The following is a 12,648-nucleotide window of genomic DNA, read 5'->3' on the forward strand; positions in this document are numbered from 1 at the left end:
ATTTAAAATTTATGAACTTTACTTAATCAGGGGATTTCTTATAGACACAAAATGCTCTGGAGAAAAGGAATGGGTGACGTTTCGCGTCGAAACGCTTATTTTAATGCTGCCCATCCCACTGAGTATCTCCAGCATTTTGCGTCTATCTTTGGTGGAAGCCCGCATCTGTAGTTCCTTCCTACAGGAATAAAAAGGAGGAAGAGCACCTCATATTTCACTTGGGCAGCTTACACCCCAGCGGTATGAACATTGACTTCTCTAACTTCAAGTAACCCTTGCTTTCCCTCTCCCTTCCCCACCCTAGTTCTCCGACTAGTTTCACTGTCCTCCTGATTTATTTTTACTGTTTGTGTGCCTCGTTGTCACCTCAACCTCAGCCAACAACGAACCATTCTACATTCCCTTGTAATCAACATCAGCTTGGATCTGTACTTTTCACACCTTGCCCTTCCATATCTCTAAACTCCCTCTCCCCGGACTCTCAGTCTGAGGAAGGGTGTCGACCCGAAACGTCACCCGTTCCTTCTCTCCAGTGATGCTGCCTAAACCACTGAGTGGCTCCAGCATTTTGTGTCTATCTTCGGAATAGAAAGGGCTTCAGTTCAGGCAGACTGAAAGCCACTGTTTCGGTCGATAATTCCTCTGCTACTACTGCCACGAATATACTGCCACGTTACGCCCTTTGAAAACCTCGGGCGAATAAAACATTGTCCAAAAAAAAACCACGCCCGGCTATTATTTATTTCCCCTCTGTGTGCGAGTCTGGAACAACATCCCTGGAGGAGAAAAGCGCCGTCATCCCCGCTCGTGGGGGCGGGACATCGCTGTGACTGACACGGCCACGGGCCAACCAGCAAGCGGAATTCATACTCCCGCCTACCGACGGACCAATTAGCGCGGCCCGGGGCGTTGTTGTCCGCTCCTTGACAGATGAGCATCGCGAGCCATCACCTCAAATCGTTACCAGCAAACACTCGATTGCAAATGATCTTTTTCTCAGAATAGGTCCCGTTAAAGTGAATCAATAGTTAATTAATAGCTAACACTCGCAAGCGCTGTCGTTTAAAAAAAATAAAATAGGTGCAATTGGAAGAATCTGCCAAAATGCGATCTTCCAAAGCGCCGGTCTTGCTTAATACCTGGCGCTATTGAACGCTATGTACTCGATCGTGAATTGAAAGATAACTGACCTTTGCTGTGAACATGTATATGTGTGTGGGGAAGGAAGATGCTTCTGTCTCTCACGACTGCCTGCACCCGCAGCACCAGCTTCTGGGCTCATGTCATCCCGGCGTGCGCCGCGCGCAGCCGTGCCCACTGCAGATTCGCAGCGTCCAGATCGCACTTGCACCCAAAACCCTCGTCTCTCATTCTTGCCGGCTTCTGGCATGTCCACGTCTGGCTGATGATGGGAATTAAAATTTGCCTCCCCACCCCCTCCCCCCCAAGTTTTCCTTCTGAGCAGTGACAGATTTTTGGCAAAAGGTTGTCCTGATGCATGCCTGCCTCATCAATGCAACCCCACCATCTGAATGGATTCACCTCATTCACCACCATTCACCTCATGAATGCAAACCCGCCATGTGATGTGTTCCTGCCTCGTGAATGCAACTCGCCATCCGATGCATTGCCTGCTTCATGAATGCAACCCGCCATCTGATGCATTGCCTGCCTCTTGAATGCAACCTTTCATCTGATGCATTGCCTGCCCCATGTATGCAAACTTTCATCTGACGCATTGCCTGCCTCTTGAATGCAACCTTTCATCTGATGCATTGCCTGCCCCATGTATGCAAACTTTCATCTGACGCATTGCCTGCCTCATGAATGCAACTCGCCATCCGATGCATTGCCTGCCTCTTGAATGCAACCTTTCATCTGATGCATTGCCTGCCTCTTGAATGCAACCTTTCATCTGACGCATTGCCTGCTTCATGAATGCAACCCGCCATCTGATGCATGCCTGCCTCATAAATGCAACCTTTCATCTGACGCATTGCCTGCCTCATGAATGCAACCTATTGTCTATCTAAAATAGAGCATAGAGCAATACGGAAAAATGCCTGTGCCGAACATGATGCCAAGATCTCATTTGCTTGCGAGCGGTCCATATCTCAAAATTCCCTGCATATCCACATGCCTATCTAAAAGCTATCATATCTGCCTCCACCACAACTGCTGGCAGCATGTTCCAGGTGCCCAGCTCTGTCTGTGTAAAAAAACTTGCCCGGCACATCTCCTTCAAACTTTGTCCATCTCTTCTTAAAGTAATACCCTCAAGTATTTGACATTTCCGCTCTGAGGGAAAAGGTTCTGACTGTCTACCCTATCTATACATCTATCAGGTCTCTCCTCAACATCCGATCTTCCAGAGAAAACAATCCAAGTTTGTCGAACCTCTTGTCGTTCCAAATACCCTCTAATGCTGATCATTCTGGTTTACCTCTTTTGCACCCTTTCCAAAACCTCCACATCCTTCTGGTAATGCGGCAACAAGAACTGCACGTAATACTCCAAATGTAGCCTAACCAAAGTCCTAAAAGGCTGCTTCATGATTTCCTGACTCTTATACTTAATAATACCCCGACTAATTAAGATGAGCATACCACCTATCTTCTTTCCCACTCTCTCTACTTGTGTTGCAGGGAATTCCACTTTCAGATACATTTTAGTCTCCCTGCTGCTATCCATTCAGTAACAGACAGGGTAACCAACTGCAATGCAAGTTGTTCCTGGTAGGGCAAGCTATTTGTAGGTGAAGGACTGAAACAGTAAATCTGAGTTTGCTGATGACAGCAAGAAAAACAGACTAGGAGATGAAATTGGTGTAAAAAATTGCAACGAGGCATTGATAAAGTAAGTGTGCAACATTGAAGCAAATAGAGTTCCCGATGGGATTTTTGACAAATATTTATATATATATTATATAAAATATAACAGACCATTTTCTAAACAGCATGAAGATAGAAGCAATGGAGGAACAAAAATAATTTGGGATCCATATACAGTAATGACTAATAAATGGTCAGAAAGAATTTTAAAAAATCCAAAAGCTTATTAAATATTGCCAAAGAGTGGAAGTTATTTTAGAGAGCAATAAGGCTCAGACTGCACTCTATGTAGTTCTGGGCATTGCATCTGAGGAAGGATATGTTGGCGCAGAATCAAGAATTCAGAATGGAGGAATATGGATCATGTGAAGGCAGGGTAGATTAGTTTAAGTTAACATTATGTTTGACATAAACATTGTGGGCCAAACGGCCTGCACTGTACTATTCAGTGTTCTAAAATTCATCCTCATTTAACTTTTAAATCACCGACCCCTTATCATGAGAATATGTCACCATTTCCAGACTCTCCAGCTCAGGGAAACAGGATCTCATTATTGTACATTCAAAATGAATTTAATGGTATTATTGTTGTCATAGACACTCCAAACATAAAGAAGTTAAAGTCAAGTCAAGTCAAGTCAAGTCAAGTTTATTTGTCACATACACATACGAGATGTGCAGTGAAATGAAAGTAGCAATGCTCGCGGACTTTTGTGCAAAAGACAAACAACAAAACAACCAAACAAATTATAAACACAATCATAACACACATATTCTTTTACATAATAAATAATGGAAGGAAAAACGTTCTGTAGAGTTAGTCCCTGGTGAGATAGGCGTTTACAGTCCGAATTGCCTCTGGGAAGAAACTCCTTCTCAACCTCTCCGTTCTCACCGCATGGCAACGGAGGCGTCTACCTTTTTAAGCAATATCTGTACCATCCTTTTTTCAGTGCATGCTTTTCTGTTTCTGTGTACACTTTTTTTGTCATTTATTCACAATTCAATGTAGTAGCAGTGACATTAATCGTGCTTTGTCGGATTCAGTTCATCGCGGAGTGGTCTGTCATATGCACAATTGCATGCAAATCATAGCTTCATGTGCACTATGCATGGCATCAAGTTTCAATTGCACAGAGCAATTAATTTTACTCTGCAGTTCAAATGGGCAGTACAGAGGAAAAAAAAGGTACCATGCCACTCAATTTTAATGCTTATAACCTGACAGCACAACAGTGAAACGGGCTGTTGGTCTCACACCTCCTGCTTTAATCTCTGGTCTTTGACCAATCATCTATCTGTCTATCCACCCCTCCCCCCTCTCCTGCGTTCACCTATTACCTGCCAAGCTTTGTCCTGAGGGTAGGGCTGAAGATGTCCTGGTTGGGTTGCTCCTGGGCCTGGCCAAGCTGGCCATCCGCGAGTCACAGCGCCAGATGGCGGAGGGCTCTACCCGAGCCGGCTGCCTGCCCCTTTTCCGGGGTTACGTCCGTGCCCGGGTGGGATTAGAAAGGGAATACGCCCTGTCTGTGGGCATCCTGAGGGAGTTCCGGGACCGCTGGGCTCCGCAGGATGTTGAATGTATCCTCAATAAGGATTGTACCATAATTGTATAATAGTTTATTATGGATATATGTTTGTATTGTATTTATGGTGGTGGGTTCTGACTTGTTTTATTGTAGTGTAAATATTATTTTTTAATAATTGAATACATTTTTTGATTTAAAAAAAAAAAAAAAAGCTTTGTCCTGCCTCTCCTTTCTCCCAGCTTTACCCCCCCCCCCCCCCCCCCCCTTACAACCAGTCTAAAGAAGGATCCTGACCCAGCCATGATCACATTGAATGGCGGTGCTGGATCGAAGGGCCGAATGGCCTACTCCTGCACCTGTTGTCTATTGTAAACGTCACCTCTCTATTTTCTCCAGCGATGCTGCCTGACCCGCTGAGTTACTCCAGCACTTTGAACCCAGTGCTCCTTTATCCATGCACATGAACACGAAGACTAGAAATAATGTAACTATGTTTAATAGCATCAAAACTGCATTTTGTCAGGGTGTGTCACCCTGATGCGGTTTTTAAAAGGCACAACAAGGATTACAACCTACAGTTAGTTGTGTGATTCACCGAGGGAGAAATGTTGATCAACCAAAACATCTCAAGGACTTATGCTGGTATAGATATATATGTTGGATTGCAAATGCATAAACATTTTACGTTGAAATCACAACAGTTGTGCCAAGAAATGGCTTCAGTTGTTTGGACATTGGTACATATGAATTTATTTGACGAGCTGTTTGGATGGTGGAGGGAACCCAGGGTCAGGAGCTGGTGATCAGGCCTCGGACTCAGCTGGGTGTAGGATCAGGTGGAACGAAGGAGTGCTGAGGAGTTATTTTCCAGAAGGATGAAAGTAAATAATGTACTTTCCAGCAGCTGCACAGCCAGTAAAAACTGGTAGACCCAGGAGAATTCAATGATAGGCACAATGTGGCACAAATTCCCCTGCAATTCTCTAAGAGGAGCATTGCATGGGGAAATGACATCACCCTGCATGCCCTTGACATGGAAACCAAAGACCCTACAGCGAGCAAGATAGTCCACTCGACGAAAAAGACGTAGTACGGTCGTGGGCAGATTCATGGGTAATTTTCGGCCCCATTTCCGTAACCGGCTTCCGTCTCCGCACCAAAGATCCCGTAGCGGAGCAAAGATACTAGTGCAGAGACGGAAGTTGGTTACGGAAACATCCTCGTAAAAATAAAAGTTCTTTGGTAAAAATCTTCTCCTCATTTTCAGAATTATAATTTATTAACACAAACTGTTCCCCCGCAACGTTGATTACACTGCGAGTCGGGTCGGGTCGGGTTACTGAAATGGATGAAAATAAGGCCCACGTTCCGCTCCGTTGCGGACTACACGTCAGCCCATTGCATTTAGCAGGAGTGGTCTATCTTGCTAAAAATTGAAAATCTGTTTTCCCTTAATAATATGTTCCAGCTTCTCTTGCGATTATATTATTTCTTCTTTTGGAAGTGGATGAATCATTATGAATGCACTTGTCTCTGGTTAGAATTTTCATTTCTCAGTCCAAATGCAGACGCTTTATGGTAATTGTGCAACATGCTAAGAGGAAGGTTACACAAAAAAGTCAATTCAAATGCTTTTCGGGCCGAAACCCTTGCTAAGAGGAATGTCAATTCAAATGCTTAAATCTGCAATTCATGTTCAGCATATGGACAAATGTGTAGCACCAAGAAGTGAGTAATCACACTGTCCAGGTAGATTGGCTGGAACACAAGCGTCAAAGTTAAGAAAAATGCTTTCCAAAAGAAAAAGGTTGATGCTTCCTCGATTGAAACACAAATCAAGGTACATTACAATCATCTTTTGTTTCGTGAGCCTTACATTCCAAAAGCTAACCATCCTCTGAGGAAAGAAATCTCTCCTTATTTCTATCCTGACTGACTAAGCGCTGATTTTGAGACTGTGACCTCTGGTTCAAGGCACCCCAACCAAAGGACACATCAATTCCACATCTACTCGAAGAAACCCCTCAAACCCTGGTGGTTCCCTAATGTCACACTTGGTCAAATGCGGCCTCGAAGTTAAGGGCTGTTACTTTCAATTCTGTACTTGTGTCTGAGGCCTAGACCAACGCAGTGATCAGACCTGGGACCCAATGGTCTTGGCCAAACCAAAACTAGGCATGGGTGAGCAGGTTATTAGTGGGTATGTGCCACTTGATACCTTCCATCACCTTGCTGTTCGGACCATAGCTAGCATTTACCAAATAATGATGGCTATGTAAATAGACTGGAGATTCTGGGCCTGATTTCCTCAAGAGGATTGGGGCCAAGCCCATTGACTCCCAGATTTCATCACAGTCTTGGTCCAAACATGCTCCAATGCTCTCAACCTCCTCCAGGAAGAACAAACCGAGCTTCTCCAGTCCAGCCACTTGCTGAATTCCCTGATCCCTTTGGTAAATCTCCTTTGCACCCTTTCCCAATCCCTGTCTGTGAAATTGTGTTCGTTTTTGTTCCTTGAGTAACAATTATATTTACTTGGCCTCTATGTCAACAATCATCCACAATCACCATTCACTGTACTCTGCTGGCATGTGTCCAAACTTAAACGTTGAACCAAGCTCCATTATGGAAAGCCCTGTGGCATTTGCAAAAAACATACTGCTGAGCTCTGCAGTGGAGGATTAGGAACACATGCTGTATACTGAAGGGTTAGCATCCCCTGCGAAGGAACATATGCAGAGTAAGTCATTTGCCCAACCTACAGCAGCCTCTGGGTGTCAGTAAATGAATGTTGATCATGCTGTTAGTTGTACTATATAGGAACCAGGAGAACAGAAATAGACCCCATGAGGCATTCAAGCTGCTAGCTCGTAGCTAATCAGCACCTCAATTTAAATCATTCACTTTTCTCTTTAACCCTTGATGGCCTGATTTGATGCCATCCACTCATTTTGAAGATTTCAATTGACCCAGCACTTATGTGTTTAAGAAGGAACTGCAGATGCTGGAAAATCGAAGGTACACAAAAATGCTGGAGAAACTCAGCGGGTGCAGCAGTATCTATGGAGCGAAGGAAATAGGCAACGTTTCGGGCCGAAACCCAAGGGGTTGGCAAGATATCCCTCGGAGTGGAGGGCTTTGGGGTGGGAGAAATTAGTAAGAAAGAGAGTGCGAGGGCAAAATGAAAAGGCTGTTGATATTTACTATGGACAATTGGTGGTTTGAGGATTGCAGGAGTTGGCCAGGCAGATGATCAGGAGGTGGTCAAGCAGATGATTAGAGATGGGAGGAGGAATGGAAAAATGATTGGGGATGTTGGCAAATGATTGGGGGTGGTCGTACAGACGAGTGGTGTGGATTAGTGATGGTTGACTTCAGGAATGGGAAAGCCAAGAGTCCATGAAACTATCTTCATCAGTGGGACGGCAGTGGAGAGAGTCAACAACTTCCTCGGCATGTAGACAATAGACAATAGGTGCAGGAGTAGGCCATTCAGCCCTTCGAGCCAGCACCGCCATTCAATGTGATCATGGCTGATCATCCCCAATCAGTACCCCATTCCTGCCTTCTCCCCATATCCCCTGACTCCGCTATCTTTAAGAGCCCTATCTAGCTCTCTCTTGAAAGCATCCATAGAACCTGCCTCCACTGCCCTCTGAGCATGGATGTCTCTGAAAATCTGTCCTGGGCCCAGCACATTGATGCAATCACAAAAGAGCGCCTCTATTTCCTCCGAAGATTGAAGAGATTCTGCATGATGCCGAATACTCTACTGAACTGCACAGTAGAGAGCAGACAGAATGGTTGCATCATAGCCTGGTTTGATAATTTTGACGCCCAAGAATGAAGGAGGCTATAGAAAGTGGCGGACATTACCTGGTCCATCATGGATATTGACCTCCCCACCACCAAAGGGATGGACAGGAAACGGTGCTTCAAGAAGGCAGCTAATATCATCAAAGACCCACATCACCCTGGCTACGCTCTCATCTCGCTGCTACCATCGGAAAGACACTACCGTAATTGTCTTGTATATTTATTTGTGGTTTTGTTGGTTTCAATATTCCTGTAAAGCTGCAGCAAATAAAAATGTCATTGTTCCATTCCCGGTGCATCTGACAATTAAACACTCCTGACTCTGAGAAGTGAGGAACTGGAGACAGATACAAAGTGTCTCAGCGGGACAGGCAGCATCTCTGGATAGAAGGAATGGGTGACATTGCTGATCAAGACCCTTCTTCAGACTGGAGATGCTGGTTTACAACAAAAAATACACCAAGTGCTGGATAGCATCTCTGGAGAACATGTAGCAGAGATGCTACCTGACACCAAGGGGTCACTGTTTAAAGATAAGGGGGAAACATAGAAGAAACATAGAAATTAGGTGCAGGAGTAGGCCATTCGGCCCTTCGAGCCTGCACCGCCATTCAATATGATCATGGCTGATCATCCAACTCAGTATCCTGTACCTGCCTTCTCTCCGTACCCCCTGATCCCCTTAGCCACAAGGGCCACATCGAACTCCCTCTTAAATATAGCCAATGAACTGTGGCCTCAACTACCCTCTGCGGCAGAGAGTTCCAGAGATTCACCACTCTCTGTGTGAAAAAAAAACACTTTTATCTTTTAGGACCGAGATGAGGAAAACATTTTTCACACAGAGAGTGGTGAATCTGTGGAATTCTCTGCCACAGAAGGTAGTTGAGGCCAGTGCATTGGCTATATTTAAGAGGGAGTTAGATGTGGCCCTTGTGGCTAAAGGGATCAGAGGGTATGGAGAGAAAGCAGGTACAGGATACTGAGTTGGATGATCAGCCATGATCATATTGAATGGCGGTGCAGGCTCGAAGGGCCGAATGGCCTCTACTCCTGCACCTATTGTCTATGTTTCTATGTTTCTATGACCCGTGAGTTACTCCAGTACTTTGTGTCTTTTTTTACTCTTGACACCTGAACTGATTCAGAGTGGTTGGACAGATGGAGAGATGGCAGGTGGAAGAATGATGGCTGGATTAGGCAGATGGAATATGAAATATATGCTGGATTTGGGCAACTGGCAGGGTAGTCTAATCTTATAGGGTTGGTGCAATTGAGGAAAGTTTGGGAACATAGTGTAGATTTCTCTGACAGGCACTGTACATGCACATTGTTATGTGCACACTAGAGGGCTTCTGGTCGAAGAAAAGTCATGCGGTAGCAATTACATCTCATGTTACTGCAATTTATATCATTAGATTGTAGGTTCCAGAATCTGAAATGAAACAGCCATGATTTGCCACACCGACTTAGTGTTTTTTTTTCAAATTTTTTTTTTTTATAAGGGGAAAGAAGAGAGAAAGAACAAGAGAAGGAAAAAAGTGAAAAGTGAAAAGATAGGACCCCCTAGACTACCAAACTTAGTGTTCATTCAGATTAAAAAAAGGTACCAATCTACCCACTTTTTAATGTATGTCAGTTGCAAAAATCTGCATGTGTTGTAAATCTGAAATAAAAACAGAAAATACTGGAGATACTCAGCAGGTCAGGCAGCATCTGTGGAGGGAGAAACAAAGTTAAAATTGCAGGTCAGAAGGTCATTAATCTGGAGGGTTAACTCTATTTCCCACAAATGTTGCCTGACCTGAGTATTTGCAGCATGTTCTATTTCATTGTTCCGTTTCAGGACAAATGACCAAATAACACACTTGATTCTTGACTCTCTTGACTCTTTCAGACGTGCGGGTTGGCGGGTTACTTGGCAACTGCACATTGCTGCTGGCGTGCTTGGTGAAATCTGAGGGGAAGTGATGGGAATGTGGGGAAATAAGATAGTTGATAGAACGAGTGGACCGAAGGGCCTGCTTCCACACTGTACGATTGCATGAGTTCAAATTCTTCTGTAGTTTGGAGGAAGGACATCCTTGTGATTGAGGCAGTGCAGCGTAGGCTCACGAGATTGATCCCTGGGATGGCGGGACTGTCATATGAGGAAAGATTGAAAAGACTAGGCTTGTATTCACTGGAGTTTAGAAGGATGAGGGGGTGATCTTATAGAAACATATAAAATTATAAAAGGACTGGACAAGCTCGATGCAGGAAAAATGTTCCCAATGTTGGGCGAGTCCAGAACCAGGGGCCACACAGTCTTAGAATAAAGGGGAGGCCATTTAAGACTGGGGTGAGAAAAAACTTTTTCACCCCGAGAGTTGTGAATTTGTGGAATTCCCTGCCACAGCTGGCTCGAAGGGCCGAATGATCTACTCCTGCACCTATTGTCTATTGTCTATTGTCTATTGTCTATTGTCAGAGTGCAGTGGAGGCCAAATCACTGGGTGGATTTAAGAAAGAGTTAGATAGAGCTCTAGGGGCTAGTGGAATTAAGGGATATGGGGAGAAGGCAGGCACGGGTTATTGATTGGGGACGATCAGCCATGATCACAATGAATGGCGGTGCTGGCTCGAAGGGCCGAATGGCCTCCCCCTGCACCTATTTTCCATGTGTCTATGTTTAATAAGTCGGATAAATTGTGGTTAGCACCAGGAATAAAGAAAACAGCTGGGTCATTAACAATATTTTGGAAAATTAACCTGTTCTTGGTCTCAGTGATCATGCAGTCATTGACGGTTAATTAATGCTCGGGGACAGCATCAATTGGCATATTCACTGAATCTATTTAAGGCTGTGGATCTTGGACAAAAGTACAGAGCAGTAGAACATTTGCTAATTCACAATTCATTGTTCTAGCACAAAACTCAAATCCTGTTACAATTTATTTAGATGTATAAACCTTAATACAGTAGCATAAAAACCAGGTCTCGGGCTATTGTAGTGATCAGTAAGTAGTTATCTTAAAGAGGTTTATTCCATAGAATTGATTAAACCATGTGACAATATTTGTATAGTTTGTATTCTTAACCTCAATGTTAACAGAAATCTTTGATGTTGAATGAAATTGGTTTGTAATTTAAATTGTAAATAGCCTTGTTGATTTAAATACGAAGGTTTCCCTTTGATCTGAAGAACTGACTTGTTCAATTCAGTCATGCAAAATGTTCCCATCTCACCATCAATCTACCTATATTACATGTTCTACCCCTGTTTAATTGAATTTGCACTCTGTATTGTTTGATTTATTGTAGAAATTTCACATGCTAATCACAAGAGTCTTTTGTATTTTTCTCATTTGAGTTCGGAAAAGAGCTGGGATTGATTTGATTTTGGAAAGCTGAATGCTTCAACATTAAGAACACAGTTCTTCCAAAAGCTGATGGTTTAGAAAAATTATTCATTGCCTTTCAGTTAGGTTTTGATAGAGTTGAAAGTGAGAGTCAAAAATGAGAGAATATTAATAACTTTAATATTGTATAATATTAATAACTTTCTTCATTATCTTTCCAAGACACTTGCAGCAAATTAGAAGCTATCTTTATGAATAGTTGTGGAAATTTAGATTCTGGTTATGTTATGCATGTATTGTATTTTAGTCATTTCTATACGCCATTGCCTCATGTAATTTTCATATAACTATAATGTAATTATTGTGTCGATTTTAAAATTCTCATAATTCCAGCACCTTGCGCCCCTCTTTCTCTGCAAACCAGCCCTACAATCTAAAGTCTGAAGAAGGGTCTCGACCCGAAACGTCACCCATTCTTCGACCCAGAGATGCTGCTGAGTTACTCCAGCACTTTGTGTCTATCTACAACCTCGTTTGGCTAATATTGGCCAAACTAGTAAAGTGCAAGGCACCCTGGCCAATATTTATCCCTTAATCAACATTACTGTATTAAAATATTGCTATTTGTGGTTAGATTGTTATGTGCATTTCTGCAGCACTCCATTGCATTACAAAGTGGTTGCTGTTCTAAAGTGTATAATTGATTGTAAAATGCTTTGTGATATCCTGAAGTTGTCACAGACAGAAAGCCTCAGCAAAGTCCAAGGCTCTGAAACTGAGTCCTAAGTGTGAGACCAGTTCAGTCTTATTGCAGGTAGACAAAAGTGCTGGAGAAACTCAGCGGGTGCAGCAGCATCTATGGAGCGAAGGAAATAGGCAACGTTTCGGGACGAAACCCTTCTGTCTTATTGCAATGGTCATCATTTACTGCAAGCTTCTCAGTTTAGAGCAGCCAAGAGCTCCAATTAGTGAAAATGAACTTTACATTTTGACATCCACTAGATCTAAGGCTAAGCAAAAATCAAAACCAATTTTTGTGGCAATTCAAAATAACAACTGAAGAAAGCATTTCATATTTTGGTAATTCATTCAGACAATAAAGAACTAAGATTTTCCAGCATTTATGCCACA

At 43.3% G+C, this 12,648-nt stretch overlaps 1 protein-coding gene across 4 annotated transcripts in view; it reads right to left on the reverse strand.

Moving 5' to 3' along the window:
- Positions 1-1,405, reverse strand: part of LOC129714671 (cytoplasmic dynein 1 intermediate chain 2-like) — a 31,231-nt gene extending 29,826 nt beyond the window's left edge. For all 4 annotated transcript variants that reach the window (XM_055664416.1, XM_055664414.1, XM_055664415.1 and 1 more), the window contains exon 1: positions 1,191-1,405. In XM_055664416.1, the coding sequence (XP_055520391.1) occupies positions 1,191-1,390 (200 nt within the window). In that variant the 5' untranslated portion in view covers positions 1,391-1,405. The remainder of the gene's footprint in view (positions 1-1,190) is intronic.
- Between the last annotated feature and the right edge of the window lie 11,243 nt (positions 1,406-12,648).

Source organism: Leucoraja erinacea, chromosome 40 (assembly GCF_028641065.1).
Source record: "Leucoraja erinacea ecotype New England chromosome 40, Leri_hhj_1, whole genome shotgun sequence".
NCBI classification, from domain to species: Eukaryota; Metazoa; Chordata; class Chondrichthyes; order Rajiformes; family Rajidae; genus Leucoraja; species Leucoraja erinaceus.